Genomic DNA, 18,126 nt, shown 5'->3' on the forward strand with positions numbered 1-18,126 from the left:
GTGCTCCCTTCTCCTCCTGCCCTCAATCTTTCCCAGCATCAGGGTCTTTTCCAGTGAGTCATCTCTTCACATCAGGTAGCAAAAGTATTGGAGCTTCAGCACCAGTCCTTCCAAGGAATACTAAGGGTGAATTTCATTTAGAATTGACTGGTTTGATCTCCTTGCAGTCCGAGGGACTCTCAAGAGTCTTCTCCAACACCACAGTTAAAAAGCATCAGTTCTTCAGCACTCAGCCTTCTTTATGGTCCAACTCTCACATCCGTGCATGACTAGTGGAAAAACCAAAGCTTTAACCATATGGAACTTTGTCGGCAAAGTGAGGTCTCTACTTCTTAATATGCTGCATAGATTTGTCAGTGTTTCTTCCAAGGGGCAAGCATCTTTTAATTTTGTGGCTGCAGTAATCATCTGTAGTGATTTTGGAGCCCAGGAAAATAAAATCTGTCACTGCTTCCACTTTTACCATCTTTGGTAAATCTTTTTGTATACTTTTTTTTAAGTAGTTGCTCTAGGTTTCCAGTTATATATACACACTTATCACGTTCTATTGGTAGCATCTTTTTACCAATTTGAGTGAAGTATAGAAACCTTACTTTCCTTTACATCTCTTGCCCTTCCCACTTATAATTCTCTTAATTAGATATTTCCTCTAAATATATTTAGCACCACAGCAGACAAAATTACAATTTTTGCTTCAACAGTTAAACATAATTTAGAAAAATCAGGAGAAGTAGGAAAGCTTGCTGTATTTACCCATATTCTTTCCTGACTATTCTCTATTTAGAGATTGTCCTTTTGCCATTTTTTTTAAATGTAGGTTTCCTGGTGACAAATTCTACATCTTACTCATCTGAGGACGTCTTGATTTTTCTGTTCACTCCTGAAGGATATCTTCACCAAGTACAGGATTCTGGCTTGATAGTTTCTTTCTTTCAGCTCTTTAAAAATACCATGTCAGTCTCTTCTGGCCTCATCACTCGTAAGAAATCCACTGTCATTTGAATTTCCTCCTACAGATGTCATTTTTCTCTGGCTGCTTTCAAAATCTTTTCGCTGTCTTAGGGTTTGGGTAGTTTAATTGTGATGCTGTTTTGAAAGGATTTCCTTGGGTTTGTCCCGTTTCCATTTTGATCACCTTCTTGAATCTGCAGGTTTACTTCTCTTGCCAAAATTGGTAACTTTTCAGCCACTATTTTAGGTAGTTATTAAGCCCCATCCTCTTTGGGACTTCATTGATATGATCATTACATCTTTCTACAGTTGCACAAATCCCTGAAGTTCTTTGTATCACTGTATTAGTTTCCTTTGGCTTCTATAACAAATTACCACAAACTTGTGGCTTAAAACAACAGAAATTTATTCTGACAATTCTAGGGGCCAGAAGTCTACACTCAAGGCTCTGTCCAGAGACTCTGAGGTAGAGACCCCATTTCTTGTCTCTTCCACTCCTGGTCATCCCTTGGTGTCCCTGGGGCTTGAGGTCACACCACTCCAATCTCTACCTGCATCTTTACATCACCTTTTTCTGTGTGTCTAATTTCCCTCTGCCTCTCTCTCATAAAAATATTTATTATGGCATTCTGGACCCCTTCTGGATAATTCAGGATAATCTCCTTTTCTCAAGATCCTTAATCACTTATTTTGCCATATAAAATAATATTCACTGTTCTGCCACATAATATTTTTAGGTTCTGGTGATTAGGAAGTGAACGTATCTTTGGGTGACTATTTTTTCAGCCTACTACCCTCTGTTTCTCCTTTTCCCCATCTCCAGCTTATTTTCTCTGTTGTTAGAATTGGGTTATTCCTGTTGTTTAGTCTTCTAGTTCAGATTTTCTCTAGCCTCCATCCTGTTGTTAAGGCCACCCACAGAGCTTTTAATATTATAACTGTATTTTTCAGTTCTCAAATTTCCACTTGATTTTTTTTTTACATTTTCTATTTACTTGCTAGGACTTTCTATTTCCTTGCTGAGGGTTTCTTTCTATATTTTCACTTCTTTTATATGTGTTCACAATTTCCCATTGAAGCTTTTTTAAAAAAACGTTTATCTGGCTGCACCAGGTCTTAGTTGCAGTACACCGGATCTCTGATTTTCTTGCAGCATGCAGGATCTTTAGTTGCAACAGAAGTGACGTGAAGTCGCTCAGTCGTGTCCAACTCTTTGCAACCCCATGGACTATAGTCCACCAGGCTCCTCCGTCCATAGGATTCTCCAGGCAAGAATACTGGAGTGGGTTGCCATTTCCTTCTCCAGGGAATCTTCCCGACCCAGGGATCGAACCCAGGTCTCCCGCACTGCAGGTGGATGCTTTAACCTCTGAGCCACCAGAGAAGCCCCTAAGATCGAACCCAGGTCTCCCGCACTGCAGGTGGATGCTTTAACCTCTGAGCCACCAGGGAAGCCCCTAAGTTGCACTATGTGAGATCTAATTCCCCTACAGATATTGAACTGGAGCCCTCTGCATCAGGAGAGAAGTCTTAGCCACTGGACCACCAGGAAAGTCCCTCATCAAAGCTTTTTTTTTTTAAATCATGATTGCTATAAATTTCTGTTAATTCTAAAACCTCTGTTAATTCTAAAACCTCTATTCGCTTGGTGTTGGCATCTCTTTTCATTCCATTTGCGATCTTCCTGGTTCTTGGTATTTCGGATTTTTTATTGCTATTTTGTACTGTGTTATGAGACTGGATCTTAATTAAACCTTAGGTTTTAGCTGGTTTTCCCTGAAACTACTGTGGCAGGGTAAGTAGGGAACGGTGACACTAAGGCAACGTCAGAAAAGGGCCAGTGAGGTCCGGACTTCCACCATCACTCAGCAATAACTAATCAGCGCTCACACAGTGTCTGTGGTGACCACATGAAACTCAGAATTTCTACCCCTACCCAACAGTAAGGAGAACCTAAATGGCAATCAAGTAGAAACTTGGACTTCTACATTTACCTGACAGTAATGAGCTGCCACCCTCCTCTACTTCCCCTGCCACACTTTTGAATCTGTTTTCTTAGCCACAGAAATGAACGAGCACTTCCCTTTGCTTTGCAAAACTGTGAGGATCGTGTTATAGTTTTTATTTTTTTAAGAACTAAACCTCTACAAATATGTAATCATGACCATTACTATAAGAGCTTTTCATGAAAACTGAGAAACTGCTCAGTTAAGTTCACGAAAAGTATAAGAAACCATCTTTTAGCCTTAAGGTCCATCAACCGATGGACACTGGAGGAGTTGCCCCACTAGTAAATGCGTCTCCTTCGAAAACCAGATGGTGCACACAGACCCAGCCCTGTACCCTGTTTGTGTTTAGCTCTCTGCATCGCCGAAACTTACAGAAGCTCCAACATGGAAGAGTCCGGTCCTGAGGGATCTATGTAAGGCAAGCAAGAGGAACCCAAGCCAGGCCTAGGAAAAGAGGACAACACCCCCAATCCAGCCCCAAGATCTCTGCAGAAGTAAATGGCAACCCACTCCAGTATTCTTGCCTGGGAAATCCCACAGACAGGGGAGTCCGGCAGGCTCCAGTCTGTGGGGTCTCAAAAAGAGTTGGACGTGACTTGGCGACTAAACCAAAAATGGAGCATCCAGCCTCGGGATGAACCAGGTTTCCACCTACTCCAGTTACAGTCCTGAGTCAACCAAGGAAAGGGGTATTTAAGCCACAGCTCACACCAGGAACTGGAAATACGTCACAACACTCAAACGCATCTCCGTCGGTTCCTCAGCCGCCTCTCTAGGAAACTCAGAGGACCTGTCATTTTCGTGGTTGGTCTGGCAACTGAGTTAAATTCACCCATTCCAGTCCATCTTAGTTCGCTGATTCCTAGAATGTCGACGTTCACTCTTGCCATCTCCTGTTTGACCACTTCCAATTTGCCTTAATTCATGGACCTGACATTCCAGGTTCCTATGCAATATTGCTCTTTACAGCATCAGACCTTGCTTCTATCATCAGTCGCATCCACAACTGGGTATTGTTTTTGCTTTGGCTCCATCCCTTCATTCTTTCTGGAGTTATTTCTCCACTGATCTCTAGTAGCATATTGGGCACCTAGTGACCCGGGGAGTTCCCCTTTCAGTATCCTATCATTTTGCCTTTGCATACTGTTCATGGGGTTCTCAAGGCAAGAATACTAAAGTGGTTTGCCATTCCCTTCTCCAGTGGACCACGTTCTGTCAAACCTCTCCACCGTGACCCATCCATCTTGGGTGGCCCCACATGGCATGACTTAGTTTCATTGAGTGAGACAAGGTTGTGGTCCATGTGATCAGATTGGCTAGTTTTCTGTGAGTATGGTTTCAGTGTGTCTGCTTTCTGATGCCCTCTTGCAACACCTACCACCTTACTTGGGTTTCTCTTACCTTGGACATGGGTATCTCTTCACGGAAGCGCAGCCGCTTCTCCTTATCTTGGATGAGGGGTATCTTCTCACGGCCACCCCTCCTGACCTTGACCATTATATCTACTACTGTGGGCAGGAATCCCTTAGAAGAAATGGAGTAGCCAACATGGTCAACAAAAGAGTCCAAAATGAAGTACTTGGATGCAATCTGAGAAACGACAGAATGATCTCTGTTCATTTCCAAGGCAAACCATTCAATATCGTGGTAATCAAGCCTATGCCCCAACCAGTAAGGCTGAAGAAGCTGAAATTGAACGGTTCTATGAAGACCTACAAGACCTTTTAGAACTAACACCCAAAGAAGATGTCCTTTTCATTATAGGGGACTGGAGGCAAAAGTAGGAAGTCAAGAAACACCTGGAGTAACAGGCAAATTTGCCCTTGGAATATGGAATGAAGCAGGGCAAAGACTAATAGAGTTTTGCCAAGAGAATGCACTGGTCATAGCAAACACCCTCTTTCAACAACACAAGAGAAGACTCTATAGATGGACATCACCAGATGGTCAACACCGAAATCAGATTGATTATATTCTTTGCAGCCAAAGATGGAGAAGCTCTATACAACAGCAAAAACAAGACTGGGAGCTGACTGTGGCTCAGATCATAAACTCCTTATTGCCAAATTCAGACTTGAATTGAAGAAAGTGGGAAAAACCATTAGACCATTCAGGTATGACCTAAATCAAATCCCTTATTACACAGTGGAAGTGAGAAATAGATTTAAGGGACTAGATCTGATAGACAAAGTGCCTGATGAACTATGGACAGAGGTTCAAGACACTGTACAGGAGACAGGGATCAAGACCATCCCCATGGAAAAGAAATGCAAAAAAAGAAAAATGGCTGTCTGAGGAGGCCTTACAAATAGCTGTGAAAAGAAGAGAAGTGAAAAGCAAAGGAGAAAAGGAAAGATATAAACATCTGAATGCAGAGTTCCAAAGAATAGCAAGAAGAGATAAGAAAGCCTTTCTCAGCAATCAATGCAAAGAAATAAAGGAAAACAACAGAATGGGAAAGACTAGAGATCTCTTCAAGAAAATTAGAGATACCAACGGAAAAGTTCATGCAAAGATGGGCTCGATAAAGGACAGAAATGGTATGGACCTAACAGAAGCAGAAGATATTAAGAAGAGATGGCAAGAATACACAGAAGAACTGTACAAAAAAAAGCTTCACGACCAAGATAATCACGATGGTGTGATCACTGACTAGAGCCAGACATCCTGGAATGTGAAGTCAAGTGGGCCTTAGAAAGCATCACTACGAACAAAGCTAGTGGAGGTGATGGAATTCCAGTTGAGCTATTTCAAATCCTGAAAGATGATGCTGTGAAAGTGCTGCACTCAATATGCCAGCAAATTTGGAAAACTCAGTAGTGGCCACAGGACTGGAAAAGGTCCGTTTTCATTCCAATCCCAAAGAAAGACAATGCCAAAGAATGCTCAAACTACCGCACAATCGCACTCATCTCACACGCTAGTAAAGTAATGCTCAAAATTCTCCAAGCCAGGCTTCAGCAATATGTGAACTGTGAACTTCCCGATGTTCAAGCTGGTTTTAGAAAAGGCAGAGGAACCAGAGATCAAATTGCCAATGTCTGGATCATCGAAAAAGCAAGAGAGTTCCAGAAAAATATCTATTTCTGCTTTATTGACTATGCCAAAGCCTTTGACTGTGTGGATCACAATAAACTGTGGAAAATTCTGAAAGAGATGGGAATACCAGACCACCTGACCTGCCTCTTGAGAAACCTATATGCAGATCAGGAAGCAACAGTTAGATCTGGATATGGAACAACAGACTGGTTCCAAATAGGAAAAGGAGTACATCAAGGCTGTATATTGTCACCCTGCTTATTTAACTTCTATGCAGAGTACATCATGAGAAACGCTGGGCTGGAAGAAGCACAAGCTGGAATCAAGATTGCCGGGAGAAATATCAATAACCTCAGATATGCAGATGACACCACACTTATGGCAGAAAGTGAAGAGGAACTCAAAAGCCTCTTGGTGAAAGTGAAAGTGGAGAGTCAAAAAGTTGGCTTAAAGCTCAACATTCATAAAACGAAGATCATGGCATCCGGTCCCATCACTTCATGGGAAATAGATGGGGAAACAGTGGAAACAGTGTCAGACTTTATTTTTGGGGGCTCCAAAATCACTGCAGATGGTGATTGCAGCCATGAAATTAACAAATGCTTACTCCTTGGAAGGAAAGTTATGACCAACCTAGATAGCATATTCAAAAGCAGAGACATTACTTTGCCATCAAAGGTCTGTGTAGTCAAGGCTATGGTTTTTCCAGTGGTCATGTATGGATGTGAGAGTTGAACTGTGAAGAAAGCTGAGTGCCGAAGAATTGATGCTTTTGAACTGTGGTGTTGGAGAAGATTCTTGAGAGTCCCTTGGACTGCAAGGAGATCCAACCAGTCCACCCTAAAGGAGATCAGTCCTGGGTGTTCATTGGAAGGACTGATGCTGAAGCTGAAACTCCAATACTTTGGCCACCTCATGCGAAGAGTTGACTCATTGGAAAAGACCCTGATGCTGGGAGGGATTGGGGGCAGGAGGAGAAGGGGACAACAGAGGTTGAGATGGCTGGATGGCATCACCGACTTGATGGACATGAGTTTGAGTGAACTCCGGGAGTTGGTGATGGACAGGGAGGCCTGGCGTGCTGTGATTCATGGGGTCGCAAAGAGTCAGACAAGACTGAGCGACTGAACTGAACTGAACTGGCAACTGACCCAACTTTGCAAGCTCAGAAAGTGAAAGTGAAAGCCGCTCAGTTGTGTCCGACTGTTTGTGACCCCATGGACTGTCCATGGAATTCTCCAGGCCAGAGTACTGGAGAGGGTAGCCCTTCCCTTCTACAAGGGATCTTCCCAACCCAGGGATTGAATCCACGTCTCCCACATTGCGGGCCGATTCTTTACCAACTGAGCTATCAAGGTGCATGCTCAGAGGTTTCCTCCTAATCGATAAGGCAGGCAAGTCGACGAGGGTTCTTTTGTAACCTCTGGTGTCCAGGAGCCACTCAATCTGGGCTTGTTTCTTTCTACCCCAATGAGGACACCTGGCCACTCTCACCGGATGCTGCGCAGCCCTAGGTTCCCTTAGCACCAGGTCCTCTGAGCTTTCAGCCCTTAGGATCACTCTCCAGAAGAGTCTCTTAAGATACCAACTGACAATTACCTTCACTCGGTTCCCAGGGTCAGAAGCAATAATCAACACCCACCTATGGGAAGAGCAGCAACAAAAGGGGCAGAGGATGGCTTGCCCTCCACTGTTTTAATTCTTTGAATAACTGAGTCCCTCTGAGTAACCTAACCACTGATTTTGTCCGTCTGGGGTGGGGCCGGGCAACTGCACTTCAAACAGCCCAGGTGATTCTAACACAGGTAGACACCAAGAAACAGTGACTTCATCATAGAGCTAAGGTTGCTAGCATGGAAATCTGAATGTGGGTCCAGAGACCTAAAAACATCACAGGGTAATTTACAGACTGTGTTCTTCTCCCAGTTCTCCTTTTTATGGATAGTATTAAAATAAATGAGAACCAAAGGCAGAGATTACCACTGCTTGAGACACCAGTACCTAAGACACTTGAAACAACTGAGATGGAGGGACTTCTAATACCTACTGTGAAGATGAAGAACATCACTTGGTAAAGATGTCTCTGTATCTATCTTTTTATTTTTTATTTTTTCTCTTTGGACACCATTGTTGCCCTCTGATTCATTTTTGTATTCTCACATTTTGGCCATCCTTTTCCTCTTTTCATCTGTTTTTTGCTGATGCCTAAAATGTGTCAGGAGGAGAAGGGGACGACAGAGGATGAGATGGCTGGATGGCATCACTGACTCGATGGACGTGAGTCTGAGTGAACTCTGGGAGTTGGTGATGGACAGGGTGGCCTGGCGTGCTGTGATTCATGGGGTCGCAAAGAGTCGGACATGACTGAGTGACTGAACTGAACTGAACTGAAAATGTGTCTCAGGGCTCCAAGTCTAAGTGTTCATGAAACTACATATAATTCACAGTGATCTTTGTTCATAGTTTTTTAAAAAAACTTTTTTAATATGGCTAAAAAACAGATCACCATAACTAACCACTTGGGTTTCACTTTTCTCAAGTAGGTATGAAATGAGCTAAACTCCAAAATTTCTTTTTAAATCTCAGTATTTTTTTATTCTTGGAAAAGGAGAATCAGAGAATGGCAACCCACACCAGTATTCTTGCCCGGAAAATCCCACGAACAGAGGAGCCTGATGGACTATGGTTCATGGGATTGCAAAGAGTCGGACACAACTCAAGTGACTTGCATGCATGTATGCATTCTCTGACTATATACTGAAAAGCTCCTACTATACCTTTGATGATTCTACACTGCCTATCAAACAAAGACTCAATGCATTAGAAAAGTGTTCAAGGCCCTCAATCTGGCCCCCACCTACAATCTCCCACTCCTGCACTTCCCTGCAGGAACTCTGTGACCCAGACAAACTGGAAACCCTTTGCCTCTTGAACATGTCTTAAATTGGGGTCTTGCCTCACTCTAGTCCTTCGGCCAAAAACACTTCCCTCTATCCTCCATCTCCCTCTGCAAAGAATCTACATTTCTCTCCATTATTAACTCAACATTTAACCAATGACCCACATATGTTGGTATATATTTTGTATTTAAAAATTCTAAAACAGAAAATCTTCATATTTTATAAAATTTTGACCTTAGGTATACTTTCATTTAGAATCTCCTCAGAAATAACTTTTGTCTTACTAGGAAAATATTAAAAAATCTTCTACTAGAAGTTACTTTTTTTAAAGGAAAGCATTGTCAGATACAGAAAATAGGAATCATTTCCAAATATAAAAATATGGACAGTCTTGATTCTCCTAGAGTCCTGACCTTCAACTCAAAATTATAGTGAAAGAGAATCTTCAGGGCTCTATCCACAACTCTAGGTAGGTTTTAGTTGCAAGACACTTAGCCATTTCTTCTCTTTTTTTTTTTTTTTTTTGGTTGCACCTAAGGCATGTAGGGAGAAGGCAATGGCACCCCACTCCAGTACTCTTGCCTGGAAACTCCCATGGACAGAGGAGCCTGGTAGGCTGCAGTCCATGGGGTTGCTAAGAGTTGGACATGACTGAGCGACTTCACTTTGACTTTTCACTTTCATGCATTGGAGAAGGAAATGGCAACCCACTCCAGTGTTCTTGCCTAGAGAATCCCAGGGATGGGGGAACCTGGTGTGCTGCCGTCTATGGGGTTGCACAGAGTCGGACACAACTGAAGCGACTTAGCAAGGCATGTAGGATCCTAGTTCCCTGACCAGGGACAGAACCAGGCTCCCTGCAGTGGAAGCAGAGTCAACCACTGGACCACCAAGGACATCCCACTTAACCATTTCTTGATGTAGTGTCCACTGTCCTAACTGCTGAAAGGGGTGCTGGACTATCCTTCAAGAACCAATAAGCCTATTTAATTGGATTTGAATCAATATTTCTTATACCTTGTTCAATCATAAAACTGAATTTCTTACATCTTGCTCAAAAATAAAACCAAAAATCTCTTTCAGATTGGACTTTTCAAGGGCACAGGGAGGGATGGATACTGGTCCAGGGAACACCTGAAATGAGTTCAACACTAGAGACTTCACAGGTGAATAAAAGGAGCCAGGATGGGAAAAGAGAGAAGTGAGGGAAGTTTAGAAATGTAAAGAGACAACTAAGAACTTCTGGTCTGGAAGACTGGAATAATCACAGAAACAGCCAAGGTCTTCATGCCATTGTCTGTGTCCATGCTCAGTTGCTAAGTCATGTCCAACTCTTTGTGACTGCATTGCCTACAGGTTAAGTCAAATATTATTTCTCAAATAATGAGGAATGTGGATCCTAGATAAAAGAATTAGCATAAGAGAATTAGTACAATCAGTATCAGAAAACAAGGAAAGTTAGTTTGGTGAACTGTAAGTCATTTTAATTGCATGAACCATCTTTGCATTCTAAGAGTACATCTGTCTCTACAGCATATATAACATATTTTGTTTCTCGGTGTTTTACCAGCTGTTGAGAAAATTAAGAATTTTTGAAAAGCTATAAAAAAACAAAACAAAAAAACAAGCACAGAACAAATCAAACATTCAACCTTCAATTGCAAATGTAAAAACTCAGTTCATTAGAAATACTTCCTCTAAAATCCTAATCTGTTCATATTTTAAATATTTTAAAAGCTAACAAACATGCTGCTTCAGCATATTGGAGAAGCATTTAAAACTTATGAACTCAAACTATAATAGTATAAACACTATATAACTATGTGCTCAATTGCTTAGTCGTGTCCAACTCTTTGCAATCCCATGGACTGTAGCTCCTGTGTCCATGGGATTATCAAAGCAAGAATACTGGAATGGGCTGCCACTTCCTCATCCAGGGATCGAACCCACATTTCCTGTGGCTCCTGCAATAGCTCTGTGGATTCTTTACCACTGAGCCACCTGGGAAGCCTATTATATCACTATATGGAGTATATATTTAACTTGAGAAGTTGATTTTATTGCAAACTTATCCTACTATATTTTCTTTAACTTCATCCTAAAATCCCTATGTATTTCTGTTGGATAAGAATTTAAACCTCAAGACACAATAAACTATATACTCTTGAGGAAATTTAAGGTTTTCTTCTTCTAAAATTGTTGATAATACATACAATTAGTCACAGGTAGTGACACTAACAGTTTGAAATGTTAGGTTTAATAATATATAACAGAACAAAATACATGAAATAAAAAACATCACTTATAACTTCATTTCTCAACATAAGCATTATGTGCACTTCTTATCATCCAAATCTTGTTTTCTAGCTCATGTGGAGGTTCTTAGCTTTTAAACAGAAAGAGTTTGACTTGGACCAAACTAGGGAAAAGAATAAAACAATATACAACATTCTGAAGTAGCAATTTTTCATCTGTAGGAGTACATTGAACTGTGCAGCACCAACAAATGATATATCACCAACTTGTAAACAGAGTAAGGAAGCTTGCTGTTATAAGGCAGAAATATCTGAAGATTACACTGTTTCATGAAAACAACAAGATGTAGAAGGGTGTGAATAGTATGCTATCATTCTGCGTAATCAAGGGAATAAAATTATATTCATATTTTCTTGTATTTACATAAAGAAACCCTGAAAAGTATTAAGAAACTAGTTAAATGACTACCTACAAGGGGAAAGATAGGGACCTTTTTTAATGTTGTTTTGATATTAGAACCAGGTGCAGAATGAATTATCTTTTTTAAAAACTCCTTCTAAGTAAATTAAAATTTAAAGTTAAAAATAATCACTCATTACAAAAATAAATGAAATGCCTCAAATGAGAAATAAGTAGGAGGAATCTTTCTTGGGACTCCACTGTAAATTAAATAGGCTGTACATCTATTGAAACAAATAAACAGGCAGGTTTGTTGAGCTAAAAAGCAAAATTGTAATGCCTTGTAAGTGCTCTAAGTTGCATATGGCAATACAGTGCTTCCGATGGCTCAGCAGAAAGAGCACTGCACTAAGAGTAAGGAGAGAGGGTTCTAGTTCCAGCTGCATTAACTAGCTGTGTGATGTTACACAGTCACTTCTAGAGCTTCTGTATCCATATCTGTTAATAAAGGGCATGCAGAAATGACGCTGAGGTCCCTTATTGTGTTCTATTACTCTTAAGTTACCTGCATGTGTATATAATATTCCAATCCAGATTGTTATCACCGTAGATATTCCACTTCTTTGTCTCCTGGCCTTAGTATAAAGCTTCGTAACACTCAGTGTTAAGGGAAAGGAGTTTTTTAATGTATGACTTTGGTAGTAATCAATAAATAGCACTGAGAAGCATGGAGGCTATAAAAAGCAATCAGCATGGAAGACCAATCATACTTTTCTCTCTACTTTTGTATATGTCTGAAATTTTCCTTAACAAAAGGCTAAATAAAAACCCCAAAATGCTCAAGTCACAGTAAAAATACAGTTAGACCTATATTTTCACAACAAAGATCTTAAGTGAGATATCAGATTTTTAATAATCAATTTCTTGGTTTTTAACTGAGGGCTGAGTTACTAAACCTCTACAGGGAAAAGCCTTTTGTGTATGGAAAGATCCAAGTGCCCCCTTTTGTAGGTTAAAAGGCAAATTTTCCTATCTTATGCAAATAGAAACTAATCTAATAGTTTATATTATAGATTTTATGGAAATTATTTTTAAATTAATTTTTAAATACTACCTTTGACTTTTTGTATTCAGGTTGCATATAATTTTTAAGACTTAAAATAAGTTTTAAAAAACTAGGATAAAGTTTTCCTGAAGCATATCTAGAAAACTTTTTGGACAGATATGTATGAAATTATGAAATCAATGCAATAACAGTCAGTGTTGCAAAGTTATGGATGTCACTGACCAAAGAGACTTTGACAGTTGTATTTAAGATACTATGCTTCTCTCAGCCATGAACTCCTTATTGCCAAATTCAGACTTAAATTGAAGAAAGTAGGGAAAACCACTAGACCATTTAGGTATGACCTAAATCAAATCCCTTATGATTATACAGTGGAAGTGAGAAATAGATTTAAGGGCCTAGATCTGATAGATAGAGTGCCTGATGAACTATGGAATGAGCTTCATGACATTGTACAGAAGACAGGGATCAAGACCATTCCCATAGAAAAGAAATGCAAAAAAGCAAAATGGCTGTCTGGGGAGGCCTTATAAATAGCTGTGAAAAGAAGAGAAGCGAAAAGCAAAGGAGAAAAGGAAAGATATAAACATCTGAATGCAGAGTTCCAAAGAATAGCAAGAAAAGATAAGAAAGCCTTCTTCAGCGATCAATGCAAAGAAATAGAGGAAAACAACAGAATGGGAAAGACTAGGGATCTCTTCAAGAAAATCAGAGATACCAAAGGAACATTTCATGCAAAGATGAGCTCGATAAAGGACAGAAATGGTATGGACCTAACAGAAGCAGAAGATATTAAGAAGAGGTGGCAAGAATACACAGAAGAACTGTACAAAAAAGAGCTTCATGACCCAGATAATCACGATGGTGTGATCACTGACCTAGAGCCAGACATCCTGGAATGTGAAGTCAAGTGGGCCTTTGAAAGCATCACTACGAACAAAGCTAGTGGAGGTGATGGAATTCCAGTTGAGCTATTTCAAATCCTGAAAGATGATGCTGTGAAAGTGCTGCACTCAATATGCCAGCAAATTTGGAAAACTCAGTAGTGGCCACAGGACTGGAAAAGGTCAGTTTTCATTCCAATCCCAAAGAAAGGCAATGCCAAAGAATGCTCAAACTACCGCACAATCGCACTCATCTCACATGCTAGTAAAGTAATGCTCAAAATTCTCCAAGCCAGGCTTCAGCAATATGTGAACCGTGAACTTCCCAATGTTCCAGCTGGTTTTAGAGAAGGCAGAGAAACCAGAGATTAAATTGCCAACATCCGCTGGATCATGGAAAAAGCAAGAGAGTTCCAGAAAAACATCTGTTTCTGTTTTATTGACTATGCCAAAGCCTTTGACTGTGTGGATCACAATAAACTGTGGAAAATTCTGAGAGAGATGGGAATACCAGACCACCTGATCTGCCTCCTGAGAAATTTGTATGCAGGTCAGGAAGCAACAGTTAGAACTGGACATGCAACAACAGACTGGTTCTAAATAGGAAAAGGAGTTCGTCAAGGCTGTATATTGTCACCCTGCTTATTTAAACTTCTATGCAGAGTACATCATGAGAAATGCTGGACTGGAAGAAGCACAAGCTGGAATCAAGATTGGCGGGAGAAATATCAATAACCTCAGATATGCAGATGACACCACCCTTATGGCAGAAAGTGAAGAGGAACTCAAAAGCCTCTTGATGAAAGTGAAAGTGGAGAATGAAAAAGCTGGCTTAAAGCTCAACATTCAGAAAACAAAGGTCATGGCATCCAGTCCCACCACTTCATGGGAAATAGATGGGGAAACAGTGGAAACAGTGTCAGACTTTATTTTTCTGGGCTCCAAAATCACTACAGATGGTGACTGCAGCCATGAAATTAAAAGACCCTTACTCCTTGGAAGAAAAGTTATGACCAACCTAGATAGCATATTGAAAAGCAGAGACATTACTTTGCCAACAAAGGTTCGTCTAGTCAAGGCTATAGTTTTTCCTGTGGTCATGTATGGATGTGAGAGTTGGACTGTGAAGAAGGCTGAGCGCCGAAGAATTGATGCTTTTGAACTGTGGTGTTGAAGAAGACTCTTGAGAGTCCCTTGGACTACAAGGAGATCCAACCAGTCCATTCTAAAGATCAGCCCTGGAATTTCTTTGGAAGGAATGATGCTAAAGCTGAAACTCCAGTACTTTGGCCACCTCATGCAAAGAGTTGACTCATTGGAAAAGACTCTGATGCTGGGAGGGATTGGGGGCAGGAGGAGAAGGGGACGACAGAGGATGAGATGGCTGGATGGCATTACTGACTGATAATGACGTCCTGACAGACGTGAGTCTCAGTGAACTCCGGGAGTTGGTGATGGACAGGGAGGCCTGGAGTGCTGCGATTCATGGGGCCGCAAAGAGTCAGACACGACTGAGTGACTGATCTGATCTCAGCCTAAAAATCAGGACACTTTCACTGGCTTTCTCTGGAGCTTCGTATTACTAGAGGATTAAATTATTAATACTATTGTTCTCTCAGGGACAAAGTAAGAACCAGGACCCTGGCTTCCTTGCCCAGCAGTCTGGCATCAGGAAATGTTGCCCTACCTGTTCCAAGGAGCTAGCTGGATTCAGCCATGGGGTGGACTTTCCGATGCTGGATGAGGTTGCAATGGTAGATGAAGTTCTTGCCACATTTGTCACATTTATAAGGTCTTTCTCCAGTGTGAATTCTCTGATGCTTAATGAGGACAGAACGTCGACTAAAGCTCTTACTGCACTGATTGCACTGGTAAGGCTTTTCCCCCGTGTGGATCCTGAGATGATGAAAAAGCCCAGCATTCTGGCTAAAGGCTTTGCCACAAACGCTGCACTGATAGCGCTTCTCCCCAGTGTGGAGTCTCTGGTGCTGGAACAGTCCTGACCGCTGGCTGAAGGCGCGCCCACACTCATCACACTCATAGGGCTTCTCGCCCGTGTGCGTTCTCTGGTGCTCAATAAGGATGGAATTCTGGGTGAAGCTTTTCCCACATTCACTGCAGACATAGGGTCTTTCCACTGAAGAGCTTCCCCGTTGCCTCTCCAGTCTACCTTCCTGGTCACAGGTCTCTCCATATTCAGGCACTGGAATAGTATCACCATTCAGTTTTTCAGGTGCCTCCACAAGAGATTTCTTTTCTTTAGACAGCTCCCTCTTTGGAGCTAACTCCACATTCCAAGTTCCAGTCTCATTGTCTGAAATAATAAATGGATTACATGAATGTTGTGTTCCCAAAGAAAGGAAAATACTGGTCAGGAGAGTGGGTGGAAGGGGACAAGCAACCATGTTTTCTATTTACTTTCCCACTCTTAACAATTATACTTGGGCTTCAGTGAGAAGATGCCCTGTATCACAATTGCCTGTTTATTGTATACCTCTCCCACCAGACTGTAAACTCCCTAAGGGCAAGGACCATGTCTACCTTGCTCATCACTGCTTCTCCAGTACCCAGCACAATGCCGGGCCCAAAGTAAACAACAAGTAAACATGCTGAATTGATGACCATTCGGGGAATGACTTAGGCTTCCTGAGCAAATTCTAATCCTCACCAATCTCCTGAATCGGGCCCACCCCTCTCAAGTTCCACTGAGGCCGCTCTTCCAAGGTTTGGAGCTGGCTACTTGATGACTCCTGGGCTGTTCCTAGAGCTGCTTTCTCCTTCACAAGCTCCTTTTGTTCATGATCACGGGCTGGGACCTGGCAAAAATTAAGGACAATTGGAAACCAAATATCAGAGAAGATACTGCAAGGCCTTCTCAGGATCAATGGATAGGAAAAGATGGATCAAGAAACTGGCAAAGAGAAAAGGTGGAGAGATTAAAGAGTCTATTACAGATCAAGTCAGGTATAAAGAAATCCATCTTTTCCTCCTCTTCCTCTTACTGCACTGAAACCCCATGCTTCACCATACAAGCACAAATCCTTGTTCTCCCTTCTTCCCACCTGCTCTCTTGGTTCATCCAGCTCTCTCTCCAAATCCTCCAGCACAATTACCGCCTCTTCTCCACTCACTGGGCGGTGCTCTCTCACCCAGGCCTGGAGCTCCTCGGGCAGGATGGTTAGGAACTGCTCCAGCACCAGCAGCTCCAGGATCTGCTCTTTGGTGTGCATCTCTGGTCTCAGCCACTGATGGCAGAGCTCCTGGAGTCTTCGAAGAGCCTCTCGGGGCCCTGGTGTCTCCTGGTAGCAGAACTGTCTGAAGCGTCTACGAAAGATCTCCCTGGTATGAGGGTTATCTCCTGACAGGCCAGGTTCCTGGCCCATTCTTGTGTGGTCCCCCTTTTCCTCTTTCACTTTCACTGCTAGAAGTCCCTCGTGCATCTCTGGAGTCTGAAGGGCCAAGGCTGTGGCTATTCAGAAAAAGAATCTAATCTTAATAATTCCCTCTTGATCTTTTCTTCTGGAAATCCCAAAATCTAAAAAATAATTTGCAGGAAAGAAAATGAAGAAAATTCTTTTTGCTGGTAGGCACTGGAAGTATTTATACCCAAATCAGTAACTCTAATGAAGAACATGAATGCATGATTAATAATAATAATGATAATGATTAAGCAAATACTGGTGAAGGTAATATAGGAAGGAAAACAAAACCAAAACAATGCCCCCTCCCTGAGATTTATTGAAGGGACTGTTTGATCATCCTGAATGAATCAGCTCAAATAAATCAGTTTGAATATCCTGGGTTTCCATTTGAATGGCAAGATACTAGACTCAGGCAGTTTTTAGTTGAATGGAGGTAAACAAACACTTTGGTTCCAAGATGTCACAGAAGACACTAAGAATCAAGGAGAAAAAGGAAAGAAAAAGGAGTAGGGAGAGAAAGTAAAGAAGATAAATAAATAGAATGAGGAACAACAAAAACAAAAATGTGCCTGGGGAAAAGAAGCTGAATTCTTTGAAGCACGTTAGGTCTGGAGGAAAGAGATGCCTGCTTGGAGCAGGGAAACCTGGAATTGAGACTGATCCCCAGGTACTCCCTCCACAGTCTTGGGCTTCACCTTCTGCACTTTAGTCTACTTAATCTATAACATAGGAATCCTAAAGCCAACCTTGTCTACCTCTCTAGGTTGATATAGAAATTAAATAAGAGCACAGATACAGAGCACAAAGAAGCAGGCAGTTTGGTAAACTCTAAAGTATTATAAATTACCATGACTGTGGGGCTTCTCTGGTGGTTCAGTGGCAAAGAATTTGCCTGCCAGTGCAGGGGACATAGTTTCAATCCCAGGTCCAGAAAGAGCCCACATTCTGTGGAGCAACTAAGCCCGTGGGCCACAACTACTGAGCCTGTGCTCTAGAGCCCATGAGCAACAACTATGGAGCCCAAGCGCCACAACTACTGAAGCCCGTTTCTCTGCAAAAAAGAGAAACTATAGAACTGAGAAGCTTGGGCACCACAGCTACAGACCAGCCCCCTCACCCACTGCTAGAGAAAGCCTGCATGTAGCAGTAAAGACCCAGAGCAGTCATAAATAAATAATCTTTTTTAAAAAATTAATCACT

At 41.7% G+C, this 18,126-nt stretch overlaps 1 protein-coding gene across 10 annotated transcripts in view; it reads right to left on the minus strand.

The window, feature by feature from the left end:
• The window catches only part of LOC102279683 (zinc finger and SCAN domain-containing protein 12), a 49,540-nt gene that overhangs the window by 27,573 nt on the left and 3,841 nt on the right, over positions 1 to 18,126 (minus strand). For 6 of the 10 annotated variants that reach the window (XM_070361089.1, XM_070361088.1, XM_070361090.1 and 3 more), the window contains 3 exons: positions 16,567 to 16,973; positions 16,173 to 16,320; positions 15,192 to 15,818 (listed from right to left, as the gene is read on the minus strand). In XM_070361089.1, coding sequence (XP_070217190.1) covers positions 15,205 to 15,818; positions 16,173 to 16,320; positions 16,567 to 16,973 — 1,169 coding nt within the window. In that variant the 3' untranslated portion in view covers positions 15,192 to 15,204. Of the gene's footprint in view, positions 1 to 15,191; positions 15,819 to 16,172; positions 16,321 to 16,566; positions 17,040 to 18,126 lie in introns of those variants that run through there. The other 4 variants (XM_070361091.1, XM_070361084.1, XM_070361092.1 and 1 more) reach the window with 3 other exon arrangements.

Source organism: Bos mutus, chromosome 23 (genome assembly GCF_027580195.1).
Source record: "Bos mutus isolate GX-2022 chromosome 23, NWIPB_WYAK_1.1, whole genome shotgun sequence".
NCBI classification, from domain to species: Eukaryota; Metazoa; Chordata; class Mammalia; order Artiodactyla; family Bovidae; genus Bos; species Bos mutus.